Consider the following 26,484-nt stretch of genomic DNA (forward strand, 5'->3'; position numbering starts at 1 on the left):
TCTAAATTATTTTGCTACATTATGTGAACATTTGCTCAGGACAGAACTTGTCTACTTACACTCATAATAAAATTTAGTGCTGAGTATTTTATGATTTTGTCCAAGATGGACACGGTTAGTTTAAAGCCTACAATTTTCCTTTATCAGTGACACACAGTTAATGCATTCAGAGTGTGATCAGCGAGATACTTTCAAGTGACAGACTCAAGAAGTTAAAAGGGTAATCTCTGTCACCAAGGCAACCATCTTGATTCAAGAAAATCCAGTTTATTAAATTATTATGAGAGATTGGACTTTAAGGAACTTTTTTTAATCATTGCTTTCCCTAGATATCTCACAGAATCAGATAATACAAAATGTTATTGTATAACTTTTCTCATTTTAAATATTAAAATTTAAATTATTGATTCATTTGAATGTAATATTATTTGTAAGTTTTTGCCAGTTGTTTCTAGGAACACAAAAGATTAATTATGACAAATTACTGAATAAACATAGTTATCTGTGTGGTAGCTAATTAAGTCAATGGAAAATATTTTACTGAACTCACTATTTTACATAAACATACCAAATTTTGTATAGGTTTCTATATTTTATGATACTTTTTCTGTAATATTGAGGAAATATTTTTTGGTAAAGGGCACTACTCATCATAAATAAACAGTATAAATAGGAGAATTTTCTCCTCCTCAAAGAATCTATAGTATGGGCCAGGGATTTAGCTCAGTGCTTCCAGCACCTGCCTCACAAGCACAAGAACCTGAATTAGATCCCCGGTACCAAAAAAAAAAAAAAAAAAAAAATCTATAGTGTGCAGTTAAGTGAGCACATGCTCCAGATACGGAGATGAGCAACTATTGATGAGAATTTCCTACAGGGATATTTAGGTCCATAAATATAAAATAGTTTGAACTTTTATTTTGTCATGTTTCATTACTTAAAAAGAGAAGTTTAACTTTTCCAGAAAAATAAGCCTCAACATTGTATACTATTTACTCTTACGATAACTTTCGTACTAAATATATTAAGATGCTATCTACCTAATCTCATTTTTGCCGTACACTGTATACTCAGGTTGATCTGTGGCCTCTTTGGGTTTCTCTACCTATCACAGATACACTGTGTCCCAGGGGTGCATACACGAGACAAGTGGAAATTATTATAAATAATAACCTTTTGCTAGATAATCAAATGCACGATATTTTTGGCTGTGTTCATATGTATGATCCATATTTGATGGTATTATAGATAATATCATTGTGATTTACACCAGAATCATCTGCACGGATTTTAAAATATGCTCCTGCTCTGCAACCCAAACTCAATCAATCAGTCTCTCGGGGTGAGGAAACATTTAGAGATCCAAAATTTATATAAGCTCTCAGGTAATTTCAGAACCACAGGCAGAAGAGCAAACTACTGTCCAGATCAATGTTTCCCAAATTTTAATGTGCATGAGACTCACTGAGGGAGTCTTCTTAAAATGCAGAGTCAGATTCAACTAGTGTAGATGGAGGCTGGATTTCTAAATAGCTGCCATGAGCTAAAGTTGCTGTCCCGAGGACCATAACTCGAGATGCAAAGCTCTAGTCCAGATGGGCCTCTTGATAAAACTATTCGTACATGACAAGACACTTTCACCTTAGACTCAAAAACGTCGTGGACACAAAGTACTTGGAATCCATGTATCCAGCAACTTTGTTTTACATGTGTAAGAACTGCAAGCCACTGATGTTTAGTGATGTGATGTACCGTCACAAGTAAACAGCAAAGTGAAACCAAGACAAATAACTCCTCACTGTGTTCATTTGAATTTGTTCCAGCCGTGTTTGTAACTCTGATATGTTCTGCTGATGCAATTGTCTGTGAGTAGCCAATGGTCTAGGCCCACGTGGACCTGATGTTATCTTAGTTCACATTTTAGTGATTTATGTACAGCAGACACAACACATACACCAGCTATGCCATTACTAACTCTTTCTGTGTCTCACCTACTCGCCTCTCAATGCATAGAATCCCAGTCTCAGAAATACCCTTTTATGGCTCTCACCTTGGAGGTGATTTAGACATGCTGCTGAAATTTTTAAAATATATATATTTTTTTGGTGGGAGGAAGAATAATTGCACGTTTAGTTTTATTACTTCATGTATTTTGAAAGCCGGCTTAGTTGAGATATGATTCATACAAATCCTACAATTCATCCATTTCAGAGGCACAACAAGGCTGTTCCTCATCGTTCACAGAAATGTGCAGCCAAACCAAGATTAATTTTAGAGATGTTTCCTCCCAATCAACAGAAGCCACTTCCACTCCTCCTCCGTTTATCCTCTCCCTCCCTCAAGCCCTCAGGAATCTCTGTCAGGCTCAACCTCTGTTATTCAGATTTCATTAATCTGAGGTGGGAGGTCACCTGGGAATCTGAGTTAGAAACAGCACAGATCCGGATGTGCATGGCTTCTGGGTAGAATCTGTTACTACAGATTTCTCCCTCTCTGTGTCAGAACTGTCCTCTTCTGAACTCCACGGGAGGAGTTGGGGTGATGCTTCCTCTCTAGTCCCCCATGCCCCAGGCCTTCACACAGCCCATGTTGCAACTCTGGCCAACTGATGCGTTCCAGCAAGAGTTTGGAACTCGGGCTACACCCAGGAGAGTCCACTGAGCTGTTTTATTGCGAACATTAAGCAAAAGAGCACAGCTTCCTCTCCTTGGTCACTGAAGTAAATTAAATTTGGCCCCAAGCTTCAGGCAGCCATAATTGTCACAAGGAAAGAAAAGCCTGCAGAAGAATAGAGGAAATGGAACAGGAAGAAAAGCAGAGCAGAAGTTGAGATGCTTTGTACAACGCTGTGCAGAAACCTGTGTCAAGCTATGCCTGCAGCCTGTCCCCTTCAGATGGTCCCATCTCTGAGCCAGTAAAGGATTATGTCTGTTCAGGAGGAACTGGGTTTGGGTCTCTTGTGAGCACCACAGTAATTCTAATGGAGACGTCCCCTGACTCTGCCACACGGTGTACACTCTGTCTTCAGCGACAGAGAAGTGATTCTCTGAAACATCTCCCAGCACTCCTTTTTCCCCAGCCTCCCCTCCGTTTCTCACTCTGACTCCTCCCGCGTGCCTGCCCTTGTTTCCCCGGACCTTGGCCCTCATGGCTACAAGTCTGATCTATGTCTAAAAAGACAAGAGGAAGGAACAGCTGCAAGTCCCTAAACAGCTCAGATTTGACCTAGACTCATGTGGAGGACAGACTTAGTGACAACTGAATCTCCTACTTAGCATTGTGCCTAGGGCCCCCCTAGTAATCAGTGTCCCAAGGGTGTGAAGTTTTTCAGATTTAGTCATCTTTTTATTCTACCTCCTTTTTTCCATGCACCATATTTTTCAGACACTCAGAGTTCAGCCTGGTCTAAGCCACTAAAGCTGAACGAAGACGGAAGCAGGAAGGTCTCGGGCAGGCGCACTGCCCCGGTATCTCACGCCCCGCGACGCCATGCTGCCTTTCCAGCTCCTCCTCTGAAAGCCCTGCACATTTCTGACGCTCACATGTCCTGGCTCTTCCTCATTCCTTCTCTTCGCAAAGAGCTACTATGGAGTTCAGAAAAGTAAGAAGACTGCACAGTAAAAGAACCACGTTTAAATTTACTGGGCAGCTCTTTCAACCTGCACAGCTTTGGGACAATTTAAAAACACAACTGTATGGAGAAGGTAATTTGTTTGCCCTTAGTGGAGGAGCTGCCATTGAGTTGCATGGAGCGCAGTCTCACAGAACACGGACTTCTTGGCTGGGCCCTGCTCATCCAGGAGAGCAGTTTCCCTCGTCAGGAAGCAGGGGAGTCACGTGCAATGCAGAAGGGCTTCGGGGCGAGACATGAAATCTGTAACCAGGAGGTCACTGGGCTTCTAAAATCGAAGACCAGTTTGCATTGTTCAAAAAACAGAGTGTGTGTAGTTCTGAGTGACTGCAATTATTCTTTCTCAACTTTGAAGCTGATGTCAGGAAAAAAGCACTATAAAACAATTTTTTTAAGAGACTATCATTATCTTCTAAAATTACATATTTGAAAGGACATAAAAGCTGTAATGACTATTCTTACAGACTTATTATAGATAAAGGTTTAAGTAAGAATAAAGCGTAAAGCGAGATAAGTATATCCATTATATTACACTTAGAAGTGTTAATAAAGAATTAAAAAAGCTTTCTACCTGCTAAAGAATTGTATTTTCTGTGAATGATTTCTAAATCTGAAAAGCCAGTAAAATATGTGTTAACATAGAAATACAAAAATATCCCCCTACTATTGTGATAAACTAGTACTTTATATTTGAAAAAATATAGAAATTTACTAAGATATGTATCTTTAACTTTGCTTTGAGGCCACTAGACTTTATTTCTCTCTGAGTGTCTGTATTTGCGTGTTTATGTACGTGTGTTGTGCCACTTGGTTTTAACATTGGTTTAGAGTTTTTCTGAATGACTATGAGGATTTAAGTTAGTTTGTTTTTGTAAAAATAGTGTACTGTTTTGTAAAATCATTGCTGTTATTCTTATCTCCAGCCTGTTTTAGTTCAGGTCATATTCAGTAATCCCACATTGATACCCTCATCACTGTCACACACGTAATGCCTTAGCTGCCCCGTCTCACTAGTTCATTTATTCATCAAGCTCCTTAACAAGGCATTTTTGAGGCAACTTTCCAAACAAGCTGCTCTTTTAGTCACGTATAATTGCTTTGGCCATGATGTGTACGTGTGTGCACTCATACTTATTTTCGTGTGTGTGATAGTTTTATTATTAGCATATTTTTATGTTTAATGGGAAGTACAAAATCTCTATGATGTGAATAACATAGACAAGATACATACTTGTTGCAAAAAGAGAGGGCAAGTTCATATTAGATTTGGATGATATTTCACTATAATTAGGTTCAATACGTCATAATAGTATTTTGTAAAGCAGGTTTTAAATTCCTATTTTTAAATGTTCAAATGAGAAGGGGAACAGTGGATAGGGGAGAGGGAAAGGGAAGATGGGACAAGAAAAGTAAGGAGAATGGAAGGAAAAAATGGAAACACAACTTTTATAAATAAGAAGGCGAAGAGAGGTTGAAAGGAGGGTAGGGAAGTGGAATGGGAAAAAGAAGAAACAAGATATATCACATAGAGGCAACATTCCCCATTATGAATGTTATTGTTATGTATATCTAAAATAAAACAAAAATTAAAATATATATTGCAAAAATAAATAAATAGAAGCTATACAAATGTTAATTCCTATTTTTAAATTGAAAGGAATCAGAAATTTGATCTCCATAGACTTAAAAGTTCAGTTGTTCCAGAAAAATTTCTTTGTCAAAGAATCATCATTGTCACTAACTCCTTGGTGGAAGCAGGCAGGCATCAAACAGAGCCAGAAGCCCCACTCACTCCTTCATGGTCTTTGTTGATCCACAAATCTGCGAGTCCACAAAGGCCGTTGCTTTATCTTGCACAGTGGAAATAGAACCACTCTAAGCTCGGCTGTGTTTCCAGGCAGATCAGTGCTGCGAAGCCCACAGCAGCACTCAGCTCCTTCTGAGCTCTCTGCCTCTGTGTGCTCCCCAGATCCGTGGTGTGCACGCTGGTGTGAGAACCATGCTCACCTGGGCAATCCAGACAGAAAAGGACACCAACCACACATGGCACAAAATAGTCCAGGGAAATGGGAATTACAAAGTTACTTGGTGTTCACAACTAAAATTTTTAGACAATTACATAGTAAAAAATATTTTCTAATGGTTAAATCCTTTGAACCCTCATCATGCAATGTTTAAAAACAGAAATTAATATTTTAGAATTTGACAAATTGAAACAAGATATGCATGAATGATATAAAGACACAAAATACTACACATGATGTCTTTAAACTGTATTTACATAAATAACAACATAAGTCATTGAACAGTGTTCAAAAATCTCATCTCTATTAACAATGTGTTTAATAAGAATTCCACAACCCAGCCATTAGTAAACTGGACTACTTTTCCAAATCAAAGTAGAACTACAAGCATCACCTATAAGTAACCAGAAGGTAAAATTTTTATTTGGCAAGATTAAAAATAACTTGGCAAAGAGAACTAAAATTTCAAGTTGACTTAAATACTGTGCCTTAGGTAGATGCAGGGCAGTTGAATAGAAAATGCTGTAGCCTGCTGTTAGGTAACATAAAATGGCTGAATAGTCCACGTTTGGGAATAGGAAAGAGTATTAATGATCGGCCATTTACATGGAGGAAATCAAACTTTGAGAAAGTTATCAGCCTACATTACTAAAAATTATGACCTACGAAAAAATTTTAAATGTCTAACTGCATAAACCATGATAAGAATAAAACCTCTTCCTGAACAGCAATATTAAAAGTATAACTTTCAAGGCAGAATGTGTATAATAAATGCTTTGTAAACTATTACAAACTGCTTTAAAATTTACATTCCCTGTGTAACTCTAAAAAGAAAAGCTTATACATAAAAATAATAATTATAATAAAATGCATGTGTCAGTCCATTTTCAACTATTGTTTATCCTTATATAGATTTTGTGCCAAGATAATATATACAAAATATTTCCTTAAACGTTTAAGTGTAACTTTGTAAATAAGAAAATATATTCAACTGTTTTAAGTCAACTTTTACCTTCATTTCAAATATGTACTCCTTCAAGATTCTAATGTACATGATTTTCTAACATATATACCCCTTCTTTGATGGTTTTGGCTAATGAATATTGCCAACACTAAAAAATAGTATTCTAAACAAGTACTTAAGAGTTTATTTTATTGAGTTGATGAATCAAGTCAATAATTTAAGAGAAAAAGTTCAACGATTTTGTAGATTTGTAATTTATACTGATCATTACATGAAAGTTAATTCCAAAGGAAAAAAATCACAAAGAAAGAGATTATTAAGTATTACATACTTCTTTATGGTGAATAGAACTTCATGGTACTCTTTTAGGATTCCATTCATGAGTACATGAGAAAATAATTTCACCTATTTTGCTTTCTTCTATTTCCAAATGAAATAAACACATATTTGAGCTATAATTTCGAGACAGTGACTGGTAGCTCATTAGATTAAAGTGTAAACACATTCGGTTGCTCACTGCCGGTGACCAGCTACCCAAAGCATTCTCATCCTGAATTTCTGGATCAGTAAATTTTGTACTCACAGAGCTGCCCAAGCACATTCACTTCCGGGAGGCTCTGCCACACTTGAATCTCACTAGTTCAGCTCTTTGTGGTCATATTGTTGGTGGTGCACAAATTGTGCAATCAAATACAATCCAAATTATCATACCTTATGTGGATTTTATCCCAGCTAGGTGGGTAATCGCAGGACAAGGCTAATGTACATGCTTGGGTCCTATTGTTTGAGTCTACTTTGGTCTCAGGAGACAGAAACTGAGGCCAGCACATTCTCAGGAACTACACCTATAGCGTAACAAGCATCACAACTGTGTGAAGTCTGGCCAAGTGTTGGCTGGTTTTCTCTTACACCAACTGTACCTCAGGATGGAACTTTGCTCCCCATAACTACTTCCAGATAATAGCTTTCATTCTTTTCTGTAAAATCTCTGCCCCTCCGAGGCCCTTCCTACATAGCTGAGCCCCTTTTTTCCCAGGCCTATTGCCCCAACTTCAGGCTCATGACTGTTCCACTCGGTCTCTGAGACTCTGGTTGTCCCCATAAGGAACCCTTCTGCCGCACATGCGCACAGACACGGGAACAGGACGCCACACAAGCTGACTGATATACCTTTTCTCCAAGGTCCTTATCCTTCATGTTCTCTCCTCTAGTGTGCCCCCCATTCATCCCTTAAAATGTCAGTCAAGGAAGACTGACAGAAAACAAGAAAGCGCATAAGCATGAAAATCTAAACTCAAGAAATCCGGCCACAGTGAAAATAAAGATCATTGGCCTCATCACCTTCTGGGCTCTTTCCATAGCTCCAAACATTTCTAGGCCTTCCTGAAATCTGTCCACATGAATCCACTGAAGAGGAAATCCAATAATAAACTGAAAGTGTGGGATAAGCTTCCTTAGAAGACATTGAGTATTTTTTGTCTGACTATAGATCTCTATCTAATTATTAAACAAAACCTTGATATCAAAGATAAGGAGACAACGCATTTGAAATATATTTGAGTATTACTAAAAATCAACATTACTATAAAAACTTTATTTTCAAAAAGCAACCAACCTTTTTTTTTCAGGGGAGGTTCCTCTATTTCTCCTAAACCAAGACAAAAATATAAATTAGAATTTTCACATGGTATAATATGGCTTTATTATTTAAACATTCTTTTTATTTTTAAAAAAGTCTGTTATTTTTGACAATCACAGTTAGTATATTACATTGTTCCCTAATTCCAGATTTCAAAGCATGAACTTTGTTCACATACATTTATTTGAGATTGCTTCATTTTTTATGAGTTTAATAAAATTGTGGCAATGGTCAAAATTATACATTGTCAGTCATTTATCATATTAATTTCAGTTTATCCTATTCATTATGGCTTCTTGCAACAAATATAAATTCAGACAAAGATCTAGCAAGGATTCTAAGTAAGAGTTTTCCTGTTAGCCAAAGTTGAACACATGGTTTCTGATGACTAGGACAGTCTTAAAAATGTCATTTAAAAGACAGAATCACAGTGCTTTGTTTTTTTCATTCCCATTTAGTGAAAGCTTATGTATATTTTAAGTTTGATGTTTCTTTTTCTTCATTAATATATGAGAGATTAACTCCATAATTGTACTCGTGTTTAAAATGTGTTCTACTGTTCTAGAGCTTCATTTTGTTCAATGAACTTATTCCTTTGATGGAGCCTTTAGTAAGATTACTTTACCTATTTGACTCTGAATGTGGCTCATATAAAACATTTATATGTACTTTTAATTTTACTATTTTTATTTTCATCTTTTTAGGGACAAATTTGAAATATAAACACTGCTTTTTCTTAAGAAGCGTGTAAATGTGAGTGTAAATAAAAAGACTCACTCTGTTAAAATGCCACCCTAATGGTAGCATTTAATTTTGGCATCTTTACCATGATGGTAGATAAACTCCAAGATGGAAACCAAATAGAGACTAATTCACTGCGTTTGGAAGCCTATTGAAATATTTACAGTATCAGAAGTGTGCTTGCTCTGGTTTAGCCTGATACAAGCGCTCATTTGGACAAAATCTTAAGCAAATTCCTAGGATACATATCTCATATTGGTCCTAGCTGCTAGAAATGTTGCTATGCCTCTCTGTACCTTTGTCAATGTCCTCTTCCCCATCTTCATCTTCTTCATCGCCTTCAGATGAGATGATGTCAGACAACAATGAAAAGAAGCCATAGAACCAGTCCGTGGTCTCCTCGACAGCATCGTGGACTAGTTTTAAAGGATCTGATCCAATCTTGGCAATAGAACTTGCTGGAAGTATTAAAAATAAAACAAAAAATCACAACCATCCCCAAAGAAACCGAGAAAATTTGTTTCTCCTGATTTTTAATATGCACATTTCTTGGTTAAAGCTCAGAAATAGAAAGAATATCTTGCTATAGTTTGCATTGGTGTTCAATTAGAAAATGGAGGTTACTAGACACAGTATTGTACCAAACATTACAGGATTATCAGGAAATTTTGCCCTTTGAGAAGCTTATAATCAGGATGGAAAAAATTAAGAAAGAATAAAAATAGCATATGTTTTTATTACCCAGGTTGCAAATAAACCCTGAATTATAGATGTCTGTGCTTGGAAGCAATCATCATGGCCCACATTGAGCTTTGTCACAGAGAAGATGACTCCAGAGATTTTCATGGAGCAACAAGGCCTGCAAGTCGACAAAGTACTTATGGCTAAATGGACCAGTCCATTACAAGTGGTGACATATCGGGAAAAGTCTGGAAGCTAAATGCAATTACACTGATCTCTGTTAGACATTGCAATACCTTAAAATTTTTTAAATGAGTACTTGAGCTTTTAGTAACTTTAATAGACAAAAGAAGAAAAATTGAAACCTATAAATCCTCAGATCCCAGAAGATTAAAAAAAATGTTTTGTGAAACAAATGCAAGAAAAACCAAATACTAACAAAAATGTAGGCATCTAGAACAATTAGGGATTTCCAAAGTGTTGTTCTAATGTTGTGGAAGTTGCTAGGAAGAGGCAAGAGCACTCTTTAAAATCAGGTAGAAGAGGTGGTCTAGGTAGAAATGGGGTATAAATTGCCCCTGATTTTTCATCAGTATGTACTTAAAATTTAGAGTTATGTTTTTCCTCACTTTAAAAACTATTTTAGGTTTTCAGAGAATTCCTCCTGTGATATATCTAAAATATCAGAATTACACCCATGTATTGTATAATCTAAATACTAAATACTCCAAAATTAGGCTTTCACTCTGATTGGAATAGGAAATCATTAGATTTCAACAGAGGAAGGAAGTGATTTGATTCCAGAAGCTTTTTTATTTCTGCAAGAAGACCTAAAATGGTGCCACACTGGAAATGGGGAGACAGTGAGGAAGCAAGTGACATGATTCAGAGAACAGATGATCGAGATGGTTACCAGGCCGATAACAGGGTGTGTGATGAGTGGTGAGATCCGGAATGCATTTCAGGGATGCCAGTAACAGTGCCTGCTGCGAAATCCAGGACACCCACCAAGGCTCTCGGTGGTAGGAACTAGGATAGAAGCCGCATCTCCTGAGATGGGAGAAGCCCGGAGAGAACACTTGTTATTTTGGAGGTAGAATTTGGAGAAGAAAAGTAACTGAGTATTACAGTTCTCAAACCCACAGTGAGTAGTAGACTTGTAGGGGAGTTGTTGCCATTTGGACAGGTCACTGGGATGGACAGAAGAGAAACTACCTGCAAACAGGAACCTGGGAGTAAGCAGACAGAAAGCGTTCAAAGGCACCACAGGGAATGAGATCCCCAAAGGAGGAGACTGAGGAACACTTCAATCTTTAGAAGATACAGAAATCAGGGGTGTGGAGAGAACCCAGCAATGGATCCTAAGAGGGAGAGAGGAGAGTCAGGAGAAGAAGAGAAAGAACCAAGACAGGAATGCACTAAAGTACTTTGAAGATGATTATGCAGTGCAATGACTCCTGTATTCTCATTTGATTATGAAATTTTGTTTTATTTTTTCATGAAATAAAATATATATTTAAAAAATCATTTCAAGAACAGTGACCAAGTGTGCAGGGTGGGGATAGGTCACTAAGCTGAAACTTTCTGGTGAGGAGGCCACTGGTGGCCGTCAAAGAGCAGAGGTGGTGATGCTGTTGGGCTGTATGCGATGCAGACCCAGTGATGTATGAATGGCACCAGACAACAGCTGATGCTCTGTTTTAGCATGGTCACAAGGAAAGGACATCCTTTGGTTTATTCTGATGAGGAAAACTGCACAGAGAGAGGAACACCAATAACAGTGTACCCCTGAAGACAGTTTTAGTTTCCTGCCCTGCTCTGGGGGCTGGCAGAGCACACATTCAATGACCCCCAGTTATAACCATTCCTCCTTATACCCTGTGTACTGCGTTCCAGAGAGCTTCGTGGGAGGAGAAAGGAGTCATCTGAATGGTGAGATTACATGTCAGAGAGAGGCAATGAAACAGGACTTTATAATTGCAATTGAGAATTTAAAAAGGATTATATGCAAGGAGCTGAATTGTATTGGCAGCATTAAAGGCACTTTTAGCACTAATATAGTTTACATCTAGTGCCAGAGAACTGCAAGTGGGATTTTTATGATTGGAATAGATGGTGACTATTTCCTCCTTCCTTCTCTTCCTAAGTGTTACCTGAGAAGCTTAACAATAAAATCCAACAAAAAGTTATCGATTTAATTACCCTTATGCTTAGAAACACTCTGTATACTTAAGACTTGCTCCTGCTCGTGTGTGTGTGTGTGTGTGTGTGTGTGCACTCGCATGTGTGTCACCTGGCTCTTATTATAGCAAAATACTGTCAAATCAGACCTTTTTCATGAAGGTAAAGTTGCTGGTTTGACGCAGCTTCTGATTCTCAGCCTCAGTGACAACTTCTTGGAAAATCTCAGCACTCACACATGTATTTCAGTAAGCTAGTAGTCCTCAAATCAGCTCTTTCAGATATCATGTCCAAACCATATCAACAAGAAAACAGTATACATTGCAGCTAAAACTTTTCTTGATGCCTTCTTTCAAGAGACACTGAGATACTTATACTTACTATGTATGCTTCTATGAGTCCATACATGCATGACTGTGAGGCTCATCATAAAAATAAAAGCAACCAGGCACCATTCTAAGATCTTTACAAATATTAGTTCTCTCATAATAACCCAATAAAGTAGATATATTATTTTATTTCTTTTTTTAATGTAGGAAAATTGAAAGACACATAATTTTTAAAATATCCCATGTTTAGAGCTGGCAAGTTACAGAGTCAGATTTTGGGCCCCTGTTTGCAGGCAAGGACTTAAGTATGCTATGATATGCTTTCAGACAAGCAAAAACAGGAATTCACCATTGGTTTTAAGATATGATTTGGGTTTGGCAAATTCTGAGAAGTGATTTCCTGCTCCCAATGAAGGGAAGAAGGACTTTGTTTCAGTGGGAAGAGAACATCATTTTGTAACCATGAGGACAGTAGCTCATCTAGGAAGGCAAAGTTTAGAAATATATCTGAGTCCATGATGACCTTGCAGGGGTGTTAAATTACAAAATCTGGGGATCACCATGCTCCAGCCCTTCTGTTAAATGACACAAGAAATCAGTATTAAAGGTACTCTTAATTTTATCTTATGTTTCTGATGGGAAAATCCACCGTTATATGCAGGATAAGTGGCTTTCAGGTTACTTGAGGTCCATAACTGGATTTTCAGCACAATAAAAGTGCCAAGAGAGGCCAAGAAAAGTTTAAGTTTAAATAAGCTTTCCACTTATTCTGTTTTTGAAGCCAAACCATACCCATACCTGAGTTTCTAGATGAGACTTTATATGAGGTATCAGATCTGTCGTCTTCTCTGCTTTTCTCGTAAAGAACCAAGCCCTCTAGTACTTCCACCAGCAATTTTGCATTCCTTGAGGTTCCCTATCCTGAGAAGCCTCTGAAAATAAAGCTTCCCCACTTGGGCCTTTGGGCCACACTGGAAACATTCAAGGTCCACTTTCCCACCTAGGGCCATGCACACTTCACTGGATTTGGAGATCAAAGGAAAGAAATAGGTAAAAGCAACAGAGATCTCATTAAAATTTTGATATTTTGTTCTTCACAGATTTTTTTCCAGTCATTTAAAAATTTTTCAATATTGCATTGAAGTATTGTGCAATTTCTGAGATCTGTGCGCACAGGTGAGGCCCCCCGGGCCCTCTGTAGTCCTCCACACCCCCAGCTAGCAGCTGCGGGTGCCGTGGAGGGGAGGAACCTCTGCTTCCGAGGCCAGGGCTCTGAGTGAGACCTCCGCCCCTCTTGCCCACTGTGCCTGTGTTCAGCCTTTCTGGACTCGGGTTGAGAGTCTGACCAGCTCTGGAAAACAGCCCCTGACAGCAGAAGAAGGTCACGGCGCTCTGCTCCATTTGCCCAGCGGTAAAACCACAATGAGAAGGACGCTCCTCACACTGCCTGGTGGTCATGAGCGCTGCATGGGAAAGGCATCCAAGTCGCACAGCACAGTGCAGTAGGAGTGCTAGGGGTGCGTACACAAGTTGGTGGTGTGACTCTAGGGCTTTCCCAGGGTCGCTGGGGAGGGAGGCAAGGGGCCGGGGCCTGCCTTGCCCTGCCCTGCCCTTGGCACAGTTTGCAGCTGCTGTCTGTGTCTCCCATCTGCACGCACCACTGCCTGAGGCACCTGCAGTGAGAGGCTTACAGCGCCTGCAGCCCTCAAGGACCCCCGGAGCTGCCTGGTGCTCAGGGAGGAAAGAGGAGGCAGCAGACACTGTTTGCACCGCGCAGCACCCACGGCTAAGCAGGGCCTAGGACGGGTCAGATGATTCCGGGTTTGAGTTTAGCAATCATTTGTCTCGTAAGAGCGGCAGCTGTGAGCACCCTCCCTGCACATGAGGTCCCCGCTTTCCTGCATGAGAAACAGTCCACACTTTCCCGAATCTCAGCAGATCCAGCTCTGCCTACGAGGATGCAGGCTGAGGGGAGAAGCCTTTAAGAGGCTGTGAGGACGGACGCCTAAGCTAAGGGCAGTTAAACTTGTGCACACGGCGCCCTGGGTACCCTGCAGACACAACACTGGGAGGAAGCTAAGGACTCTTTGGAGATTCTCCTTGGGGTGACTGTTAAGCACCAACAGCGCAGCACTCTAACGTGGTTAACGCATTAACACAGCCCTGCCCCGGTTAGCTAGGTCTTTCCAATCTTGATACTATGAAGCAAATTGTTTCAAAATGGACAGGAAATTTTCAAGACCTAAAGAAATTATAATTTTATATGGCTAAGTTCTTCCTCTTGTTGCGGATAAGACTGGATACATTGACTTCCGCTGGTCAACTTTGCTTTCGTAGAAATTCAAGGAAGAGTTGTCGCGTTGCCCGAATTGCTCGGAAATGAGTCTTTCCCTCGAACTTTTCCAGGGCCAATCAGGGGTTCAGATGTCTTTCCCCCGTTCTCACCGAACCCTCAGAGGTGGGAAGAAAGGAAGTGAAACAAAGAGATACCAAAATCTGGGCACCCTGTCTGTATGTGTGTGGCGCACTTATGGTCTCTGCTGCGTTAACGTTTTTCTCAGCCTCAGAAGCTCAGCCGAGCTCTGGAGAAGATGCAGTTCCGCGGGCCCCCCCCGGAAAAGGAGCACAAGAGAAGGAAGGGGAGAAAGCCCGAAACAACATGGATAACTTCAGTTGTCAGCCGTTTCCCAAGGAAGTGAGACAGAAACTCTAATGAAATTTCCGTATTTGTCGAACAGAACACACTTGAAATAAAAAGCACTGACAGTGAGCTTAATGATCCCTGAAGCTTTGGGCCCTGGTGTTTTCGGTATGAACAACCTAAGCGTAGAGATTAAAGAAGAAAAAACAGAAATGTGAGTTTTTGTACTCACCGGGAAATTCGTTCTCTTCATTGAGGTGAGATTTATTCAAGGTGTTTTGGAAACATTTTAAGGCCAGCCTGTCTTAGCTGGGAGCGCCTTCTCGTGGACCGAACCAGTGGGTTGAGCAGGTTTGATGACCTCAGTGTCAGAACTGCTGTTTTTACCGTTTTACCATCATCATGGAGGGGATTTCAACTTCTTCAAGTGCCTTTCTTCCTCCCAGGACTTTACTGTTCTCTAATTCTCTGTTTCATTTGAAATGGAACGTAGAGTGAAAACTAGCAAAACGGATAACACATTCACGGCAGTGAGAGACCTGAGACGTCTCAACGGGACACCTTTACCGGTCTATGTGTAAGCCCCGAGACAGGATTACATCCTACCAGTATGGAAAGGCACTCTACTGGAATTACATGCCATCCCATTTTTTTTTTCTGGAAAAATACAGGAAGATGGCTACGTTTGCGATATTGCTTTTGTTCTGGAAACAGTACTTGCTATTTTGATATCTGATAAGGCACTTCTGTTACAAGCAAAATAGTGCTAATTTTTGACTTTTCAAAAAATGGCCTTCCCACCCGGGAATTATTAAGAGAGGCTCATTCTTAAGATATGCTGTTTTAATCTCTTTCAAATGATTTACACTAAACTGTTGGAGTGGACTGGATAGGAAGTTGGGAGGAAATAAGGTAAAAAATAACAAGAAAATGGAGAAATGAAAGCAAATGAAAATTAAGTGCAACTGCTATAGCTTATGCATTGAAAAGAAGTAGGAAATTTCAGCTATGTTGTAAAATTTCTTTGAAATTGAATACATAAGCTGACGTAATTTTTGTACTTATTTAACACTATGAATTTGCAAAAACACAGATATGAGATCAATTAGCTTCAGACTGAGTAGTTGTTGATTGATGTACGCAGTATTTCTACTGAGCATCTTTCAGATGTTTCTGTTGAGAGAAAGATGCGGCGAGAACTCATTTTCATGTATTTAAGTGTCTTCTTTCTACCAATGACTGAATACTAATGACTGGCGTGTTGCCATAGTCAAGACTAGATGTTACCATTTTTTTTCTATAGTAGGATGTTGAAGAAGTTGCATACAATCACTTGCAATGAGTTACTAAATGATTTCACTTCAGAATCATGTGTTTTTGAATAGATTTTCATTCAATTAGATTATTAGCATGCAGACCACATTCAGGGGTAGAGTAGAATTTCTCTGGAGTGACCATCATCACCACGAAGGGACACTTCTCAGACACTGGGGATCTGAATGAATGAAGCTCCCGTGGTACCTCTGCTATTAACGTCACTCAGAAGATCAATCTTACAAAAACTTTAAATGGAATGTATTTTTGTTTCTTTTCTATCCAAGAAGGGACATTCCTTTCATTTAACAAACACTCCTTATGTGAGGGGGATTTGAGAGTGGTAGGGAACTACAGAAACTTAGGAAAATATTATTCTCTTAAAGAATTCATAGACTAGAATCACAGTGCAGTGCAATAATTGTAATAATAGAGAGATTTTGCAATACAATAGAAGAGAAAGTAAAGCTACTTTAAAAAGTCCCCCCAAATCTTTAAAAATTAATATTTAATACAAGCCCTGAAAAAAATCAGGTGTAAGTTTTTAAAAAATTGACAATAAGAACTATGCTGGAGCAATTTAATTATTGCTTAATAGAAATTTTACATGTCAGTAGTAATGCCAAAATTACAAAATAAATTCTGGTTATATACACAAGAATGTTGACATTCTAGTTTATCACACCAGGATATTAAGAAGTAAACCTTCTTTTAACAGAGTATTTTATTTTAGGAGGCATCTAATGTTAATGGGAGAAATATGTTAATATGAGAAATGTTAATATGGGAAATATGTTAGTAAATAGAGAAGTGTCTTAATGTTTTACCCATCTTTTGTGTTTTCTCTGTAGTGGTGGTGGTGGTAAGATTTTCTCAGTGACGGATTGAAGGCTGTTTATGTAGGGAAATTTCTGGTTTAAACTAGAGGCAAAAGAGTGGGGTGAGAGGAGAGAAAATGGAGGAAAAAATATTTGGGTTAAATTAGAACTTGAAGAGTTCAATAAGTCTAGATAGATAATTATTTTATTTTTGACTATCAAGAACAATTTTCAAATAAGAAGTGGAGAGATTTTTACAGAGAATCCCAGCATCTCAGTGCATCATTTAGAGTTTGATCAGCAAAGCAGAATCGCTAGCAATGATCAATAACAAGAGATCTGTTATGTGGATTTCACTGTCCATATTTGATAAAGTTTACAAAAAGTGAAGATGTGTGAGGGATTATCCTTGCTCCTGTGGGAAGACAGGGGGAGCAAGATCAGAGGGACAGCGGAGGAGCAAGGACAGCTTCACCTTGGGACCCCCAGGCCCTGGTCTCCACCCCTCAGCTCCAGTGACAGCACCAACCTGGGGAGCTGTTGCTGCTCCTGAGCTCACCTGCCCAGGCCAGGATCTGCAGCCTGGAAGGCACCAGAGGAGTTCAAGGGCAGCACCGTGGGCAGCAGAGTGGGCCACAGTGACCCAGGTGCAGCTATTTTCACCTCGCTGAATCCTGTGCTCACACAAACCCAGACCCTGGCCAGAGAGTACTGAAAACGCTGCCTTTGCAAAGTAACACTGACCCTTGGGGTCTTGTAACAATGCTGATTATTCATCCCTTTCCCTACATTTTTATTTCCTTTTCCTAGTTAGTCAAATATTTAACAGTAGACCCCAGATTCATGAATTTTTCATTTCATATCATTGAATACATCAATATGCATGGCTATTCCATGAGGACTTTTTGATCATTTCTTGCTTGTGGTATAAAAAAGGCCAAAGTACATTTTACTTCTTTCTTATGCCAGGTCTGGAATCAGCCACTTCTTGAGGGAATGCTTGCTCTTTGTACTGGGAAATGGTATTTTGGGACCATTCAGTACAGTTACTCAGTGTGTTGGACTGCCATTGCTTCTGTGCATTTTAAATAGAGCCAAAAATCTGACCTTCCAAAACCCCATGTTTTCACCACTTTGAAGTAAAATTTATGAACACAGAATTCCCTCTCAACTTCTTTACTTTTATGATCTATTTTCTCTTGTGTTGAAAATTTTGATTATTAATAATGACTTAAATACTTTTTCTACAGTAGATCAATGGTGATTTCAAATAAAATGTAGTCAGCATTACTATTAAAAACAAAAAGAGTGAGCAAATTGTTAGATATCTGTTAAAATTTTTGTCCTTGAACTATGTTACACTGAGGTCAGAGAGTTAGAATTCTTTCAAAGTCATTATTTTTTATGGTTATGCTAATAAATTGGCATATAGTTAATTTTATTTCAGTATAGTCAAATTTTCAGATTATTTTTCCTTCTGTAATTTTAAAATTACCAATTTCTTTAAAATTACTGATTCCTTAAGTCAATAGTCTATAAAAAGTTTTGCTGTCATCCCATTTATCTGTACTGCTGTTGTGACAAAGCAGAGCAGCTCAGTGCCACAGCCAAGCATTACAGTTCTGTCTTATAGCTACAGCAATGTGAAGACTCAAGAATCCAAAAGTTACTGGAATGGATAGAAAAATCTCTTATTAGCTATCTCGCTCAGAGGAGTTTGCCCACTCCAAATTCTGAGCCCCGAGTAACAGCAAGACTCCATTCGTATACAGCTGGGGAAAGGAGGTTGAATGTAACTGTTTAGGGTGAAGACATAGCCTGAAACATCAGGAACTAACAGTTACATTGTTTGAATGAAACACTTGACACATTGAACAGGTCCATCTCACAACACTAAAACAGAACGTTTTGATGCATTGGCTAGAACACTGCACAGTCCAAACTACATTTCTGGGACAGATCATCTTATGGAGGAAAGAACATGTGGGCAGGCAAAGGCCTGTCCTACTGTGCACTGTTGCTTCGTCACTGCTCCTGTCCTCTCCTCCTGGTTGTCTCACTTTGTTAGCTGTGCTTAGCCTTTCACTATGCTATGCACATTTTTATATATCAGGAAGGCCATCTAGAATTTTCAGTACAGAAATAATAAATTCAGATCAGCGATTCATAGTAATCTCGCCTCAGAATGGAAAATAGGAAAAAGAAAGATACAGATAATTGAAAGAAAGTATTCTGCTATAGTAACGATGTTGGTAAATGAAAGCAGGAGTTCTGGAGAGACACTAAAGAGTTCAGAATCAAGAGATATTTAGTAAGTAGGATGAATCTTTTTGATCACTGAATTCTCATGGGTCACAGGGAAGGGCACAAAAGAACTGCACTATTGCACATACATACATGGTTTCTAAAATAGTCAAATTTATAGAATCAAAAATTGTCAGTTGCCAGGGTTTGGTGGCAGTAAGTAACCAAAGAATTTAGTTTCAGGTAAGCAAAGTGCATAAGTTCTAGAGATCTGCTAAACATTACACCGAGAATCAAAAATTCTACATTATCCTCCTTTAAAATCTTGCGAAGGGCTTAGCTTTCATGTTGTGTTCCTACCACAAAGAAAAAACATTTTAAATGAGAAGAAAAAGAGAAAGGAGCCAGAGAGTGAGGAAGGCCTGGAAAAATTAATAGCTCAGTGAATAGTGAGTCTGGTGCTTCTTATGATTGGGGATTAAAAGTGGGTGCTTGGAAGTCACTTTATGTGAGGGTCAATGGCAAGTAAAATTCCTAGTGAGTGATCAGTTAAGAAATAATACAAATGCTTATAAGCTGCATTTTCCAATAAAAAAATAAAGATCGTGGGCCTGGGATTTAGCTCAGTGGTTCCGCCCTCTGCCTCACAAGTGCAAGGACCCAAGTTCAATCCCCAGTACCCCCACAAAAAGTAAATAAATAAAAACAAAGATCACTGACTCTATGGGGTGGAAAGATATTCTTAAAATGTATCTTGTACAACTTAATCATTTAGAAGTTGGTCACTCCTTTTGGACTCTGAATCTAAATATCTGTGCTTCTTGCAGGATTGATCTTGCTGACAGCGTGAAAGCCCCAGAGTATGAGAAGTAGGATAAATGTGGCTGGTTGAGGTAGCAGGCTGCTCATCATGGCGCAAGGGGCACAAAGTCATGGCAGACACAGTGATGGAACAGGTGATGCTCCCCTGCCCAACAAGAGCACACAGCTAATGATGTGCAAAGACAGCCAGGAAAGTCCTTCACAGAAGAAAGGGTACAAATGGCCAAGAAAAGCATGATGAAATGCTCAACATCACGGTCATTCGAGAGATGCAAAGAAAAGCAACACTAGAACTCCGTCTCACTCCAGACACAATGGCCATGCTCAAGAAATCTAATGATAAATGCTGGTGAGGCTTCAGGGAGAAGGCACCTTTCTACATCATCAGTGGGAAAATAAACTAACACAACCACATAGAAATCAGTATGGGGATTCCTCGAAAAGCTAAGACTAGAAATTTTACTTGAGCCAGCTATTCCCCTCCTAGGTATCTTCCCAAAAGAGTTAGAGACATCATATTACAGTGATCCCTGCATACCTGTGTTTATAGCACCATAATTCATAATACATAAATCTTGGAAGTAGCCTATATGTCCATTAAGAGATGAGTGGATAAAGAAAACCTAGTATTTATGTACAATGGAGTACTACTTTGCCATAAAAAGGATAAATTTAAGCCATTTGTAGGACAAGAGAAGCACCTTGACATAATAATGTTAAGTGAAATAAACGAGACACACATGCTTAAATGTTACATACTGCAAACCGAGTGATAAAGATATGTTTTAAAAGTCCTAAAAGGGTAAGGTTTTTAGAAGGAACTGGCAGCTAACAGTTACGATGCCACAGTGTCTAACCAAAAGAAAGATGACAACTGTGCTTTCATTGAGTCTCTATGTCGTGATGCTTGAAATGTTTTGATGGAGTAAAGGAAGGGAGTCTCATCATGTCACAGTGAAGGGATGTGGCCAGGAAAAGCAGAAGCTCAAAGAGCTGCAGCTAAAAAGGGTGTAGAGAGCGAGCGAGCGAGAAAATTGTATTTCTGAGTGAATACAATACATAAGCATGTCCAGGGGAAAGAGGGAATGGAGTGGGAGACTCTGTAGATATGGTGGGGGAGAGGACGCTTGGGGAACACTCATGGCGCAGCTTCTCAGTGCGTGGTCCCTCGCACCCCAGATGCACACATTCCCCTGAGTTCAAGGAGCCTTGTCATGAGGAAGTGAGTTATACTCCCAAGCAACTGTGCACCACAGCCTGCTGTCTTCCTCTCCCTGCCCCTCTCCTCAGTCCACAGTCCCGCCCATCTCTGACCCTCCCTCTTTTCCTGGCTCCTCCGCCTTCCATTTATCTGTACTATGAAGACCAGTGCTTCTCCTCCTCAGCTGAGTTCTCTGCTCTGAAAGTTCACATGCATGTCTCTAATTCCAGTCCCTAAGGGGTGTATGGTGGGTTTGGAGGCCCTTGGAAGGTTTGCTCAGGAGGGCAGTGTCCTTAGGAATGAGACTAGTGGCTTAATAAAAGGGACAGCACAATAAAAACCACTCAGCTCCTTCCACCCTGTGAGAAGATGACACGACCCCCTCTATGAGGCCAGCTCTTAGCACACACCAGACCTGGTCCCAGTCTCGGGGCAGCGGAATAAATTGCTTTTTCTCATAAACTGCTCAGGATAAGGTATTTTCTCACAGTAGCTCAGATAGATTAAGAGACTGAGCACCATGTAAAACATGTTTAAATAAAAAAATCAGATGAAAGGTGGGACGAAACACTCCTGCTGTACAACAGATTCTAAAAAATCAAAACCTATTTGATTTACAATTTTGAAAAAATGAAATACAGATGTTGGATATTTAGATGCTTTCAAAGCAAAGAAAGCCCAGAATTCTGATTTCAAAGCACTTTTGGCGAGTGAAATCTTGTATTGACGAAGGAAGGAAATGACTGTCACTTTTCTCATCTGCATGTGTATAGCGATACTGAGCCCCAATCCTTGCTTTTCAGTATCTAGGCCCAGACATTTTCCTCTGCTTCTAAAACTTCTCTGCTGAAACTTTCCCCTACTCATCTCTACGGCTCACTTATTTCAGTCCTTTAGAACTGTGCGTTTGTGTGGAACCTAAGGAAATTAGACACAAGCGTCCTTCCTTGAAATCACAGTTATTTCAGTATTTAAGAATTTCAGGACAACGCTTTGAAGTTGCTCTTTGCTGTCACTGAACCGTTACCTCTCCAGCCAATATGAAATATTCCTGAATACAGATGGATATGCTCTCCACTTGTCTTTGTCAGTGTGACCCCAATCAACTAATTTTTGCTGGCAAAGTTGAGTTGCAGATGTTTAAACCTGGAATGCTTCCAGCAAACTGGAGTCAAACAAAGGACATGTCTATCCCCAAACACAACCACAGACAATGTTTGGTTTCTTTATCCATGCCAAGTATCTGAACAAAAATTGGGCAATTATAGTATATATTTAGTCGTAAGTATGTATGTATGTTAGCTATGTTAATTGAAGATTAATTTGCTTCCCTTTCTTAAATAACCCCATGCTCAATCTCAATGAAATGTGAGCATCATTACTAAAGTGCAAAAACTAGGAGCCCGGAGCACGGTTCTTCAGCACCCTGAACGCTTGGGAGTGAAGGGTTGGGCCTTCAAGCAAGAGCTTTCTGACTCCGCTGTCCTTCCCTGCGCTCCACCTCACCCCCGCCACCGAATAAGCCACGGGAACTAGAATTCCCTGTCTTCTCAGCAGCTCATGAGAACTAGAATCTTTCTCTGCCAAAGCTAATTTTTAAAATGTGAAAATATTATTCTAATCCTCCCCCTTTCTCTGTAAGAGCTACCCTTGAAGAAACGTTGCCTTTGCTCATCTGATGGCAGACCTTAAAACCCCATCCGGAAGGGTCCGGCCCTGCTCTCAGAGGGAGAAAAGTCACCCAGAAGACAGCGGCCGGCCGCACAGAGAAGCCTTGCTTCGTTTCCATCCAGTCCCCTTCCACAAGACCGGATTCTTCTGTCTAACCACACATCAACAAGGCCGTCCATTTTTCATCAAAATTAGGTGCAAAAAAGGGACAGATTTCTCCAGGTCTTTGAGTCTTCTCTTCTCTGGCTCGCATGTGCTATAAAATTTTGCTTTTATCTTATCTTGTTACGATACCCTTGGCTATAGATGCAGCAGCCGTGACCCTCCTGGCCAGGGCCAGAGCAGCACCCCTTTCAGCCTCACAGTTTGCAAGGAAGAGCAAAACTAGGTGTCTGGACTTCTGTGGATCGTCTCCAAATCAGCATTCAACAGAACTTATGCTCTGGTAGCAGAAAAACTGTTAAGATATCACAGTGCTCCAGTTGGATGACTTACTTGAATCACTACATTTATAGATGTAACAGACCAACAGAGAAGGGATCTATTAGATTTGGGAATAATACATCAACTAGCATATCCTAATTATTTTAGAAACCCTAATTTTGCCAAGTTAAGGATTGATTTTTATAATTTTGGCAATATTATATATTCTCTTTAGTTATTTCATTGATCAATGTTAGCTGAGAAAAGAGCTTTAAAATTCTTTTCACCATATGGAAATGAAGCATATAATGCCAGAAATAGGAAACATGTATTCAACCATCATTTCAGAATGGTTAGAATATTCCCTCAGCATGAAATTCACTGATTTGCTCCCTGAATTTCTATTCTTTAATTAGTCGAACTCGTGGATAGCCATGTGATATTTAAAACTAGAACTAATATAATTAATACAACTTTTGGAAATGTATCTATTCAGCTTCTTGAAGCATTGAAATTAAAATTAAAGGTGACCACAATTTCTATAACTACTACTACGCACCCCTCAGAATAACAGTGTTCATGTGCATCACGGCAGTGCTCACGGTGACCACCGTAAAAGAGGGACCACTGTCAGTGGCAAGTAGGAAACCAAGGCATAGAGAAACACTTCGTCTGAGACAACTGAGCTGCTTTATGGAAGAAGTCAGATTCTAACTGGGTTCTCTAGTGCCTGCACCCAGATGTTCCACAAGGATTTCTGCCTTAGCTGAGCAGAGAAACAGTTAGGCTTGAGGTCCACATGCTCCTTCGGTTCTGCTGCTGTGTTGTGTTTCTCTTATTTGTGTTTTCCTGAGCTGTATGTTGAACAAATTAGTGAGTAACTTCAGTTTTGTTTTCTTTTGTTTTGCTTTTTTCAGTCAGGGTCTTGCTCTGAAATTCAGGCTGGCGTTGAGAACTCAGGGTGAGCCTACTGCCTCAGTTTCCTGAGGGCTATGATCACAAGTGTGTGCCAGTACACCCGGCCCCTAACTTCAAGCTAGATCATGTAGATTTTGCTGAACAACATAGGCAGTAAGCTGGGCAATGAGGTCATTAAGATAAATGAGACAATCCTTGATTTTGAGATCCCCATGGTCCAGTTAGAGACAGAATTTTTAAAAATATATTTTAAATGTGACTCCTCACAGTATGGATGTGATGCTTTATAAATAAATGCACACTTTATGAAGTCATACTATACTCATGACTGAGTGTTTGGAGTGTAAAAATTTACCATCACTTTTTTCTTTACTTGTTTACTTATTGAGTCATTCAAATATTTATTGAGCTCATTCTTTGTGCTAAACACTTCTAAGCACTAAAAATTGGATTATAATGGACAAAACCACTTTTCTTACAATCCTAACAGATCATTGGAAAAAAAAATGCATTTTAAAAGTTACATCCACTAAATTTATGCAATTCATAAGAAGTGCTAAGAGTAGGCATTACATGATCCAATGAGAAATTGTGATAGACTGCTGTATCACTGGAAGCTGTAGGAAGATTTCTCCAAGGAAGTTTGTACAGAACACTGAAGGATACGTGAGGGCTTAAAGCACAAGACACTGCCTGGTACAATTTATAATTGTATTTATCTGTACAGATAACTGTATAAATCTCAGTATGAAATCTCATTTGATAAAGTTTGGGTAAGTGGCACAGAACACTGGTTTCTGACTATTGGATTTGTTGACCCTACGGACCATCCATGACAACAACACAGCATCTGACGCGGAACTACCAAATTTTTATTTTTTAAAAACAAAAGAAATTCAAAAAATTGATACAATTGTATTTGGCTTTACCATAATTTAAAGAGAGAAATTAGCAAATTTCAATTTTTTTAGATTTTTAAACAAAAGGTAGGGCCAACATAATCTAAGAATTAACAACACTTTCGCATTTTTCATTATCTTTCTCCTTATTTCATGAAAGATCAATAAACTTTCACTAGGCCCCAAGAATAACTAAACTGTGAAACTTCCTTCTCTGAGGTCTCATATGGAGCCTGGAATTGGGTAATGAAATTTTGTCCTTTTGAGGTGTATTGATGAAGAAGACCAAACAGTGTGGGGCACTGTGCAGAAGATGTGACAGGGACGTAAGACTTGGATCAGAGTAAGCAGCCTACACTATGTCAACTATTTTTGAAAACTAATAACACATAAGAACTGAGAAAGTCTAAAATGTTGAACATAGTCTGTTGTCAAAATCTCTTAAAACATATTTTTATATCTACAGATACCTCCATGCAGAGATAGATGGATAGATAGGTAGGAGGTGGGTAGATGACAGACAGACAGATAGATAGATAGATAGATAGATAGATAGATAGATAGACAGACAGACACTGAACTTTTGGGCTGACTTTGGAATTTCCTGAAATGATTTTCCTCTGCTAAACTCCTAGCCTGAAAAATAGCACACCTGCTTAACTGGGCCAAGAGCCAAGAAAAAAAAATCAGGAAAATTAATTTCCAAGAGCAGTAGACAAATGGCACAGCTCATTAGAAAATCCATTTAAAGGCACATCAGGAGATGTCTGCAAGAGTTTCATAAGAAATTGATACTTCCATCACATCCCTGCCATCCTCCTCCGACTACTGATCTTCCCCCTCATAAGATTCAAATCTGAGTCACTTTAATGAGTGCCTCCCATGTGCCAGGCGTGTATGCTTCACACAGCTGCTTTTATAGTAATAATTATAGATTGTTTTGAAATAAGGATGCTTTGAGAAATGCTGCTAAACTGACCAGACCTTTTTTTTGAGACACCCTTGTAGAACCACATGGGCATTTTCCCTTACTCTGGATGAGGATGTTGGTAAACTAACCTATGGAAAGTTTTCGTGATTATATCTTTTTTATCAAAAGCAAGGGAATAAAAAGTCATTGTCAAAAATTGTACCCAAAATTAAGAAAATATCAGCACTTTTTAAATATCTTTTGGAAAGAATAATGGGGAGAATACTCTCAATTTCCATTAGCTCTTTTTTCTTTATGTTTTTTATTCTTGTCCTAAAACTTCAAATTATGTTTATTTCTTTGAAATGAACACTTACTGATAATGAAGCAAGGTGTGTTTGTGTGTCTGATCCTCAGTATCCTTTTTTTTTTT

The 26,484-nt window shown here is 39.1% G+C and overlaps 1 protein-coding gene across 1 annotated transcript in view; it reads right to left on the bottom strand.

The window, feature by feature from the left end:
- The window catches only part of Trdn (triadin), a 205,633-nt gene that overhangs the window by 130,133 nt on the left and 49,016 nt on the right, over window positions 1-26,484 (bottom strand). The window contains exons 4-5 of the mRNA XM_033763212.1: window positions 9,296-9,457; window positions 8,235-8,267 (exon numbers count right to left, since the gene is read on the bottom strand). Coding sequence (XP_033619103.1) covers window positions 8,235-8,267; window positions 9,296-9,457 — 195 coding nt within the window. The remainder of the gene's footprint in view (window positions 1-8,234; window positions 8,268-9,295; window positions 9,458-26,484) is intronic.

The sequence above is a fragment of the Fukomys damarensis genome, unplaced genomic scaffold (assembly GCF_012274545.1).
Source record: "Fukomys damarensis isolate Sample0158 unplaced genomic scaffold, DMR_v1.0_HiC HiC_scaffold_14, whole genome shotgun sequence".
Classification (NCBI taxonomy): domain Eukaryota; kingdom Metazoa; phylum Chordata; class Mammalia; order Rodentia; family Bathyergidae; genus Fukomys; species Fukomys damarensis.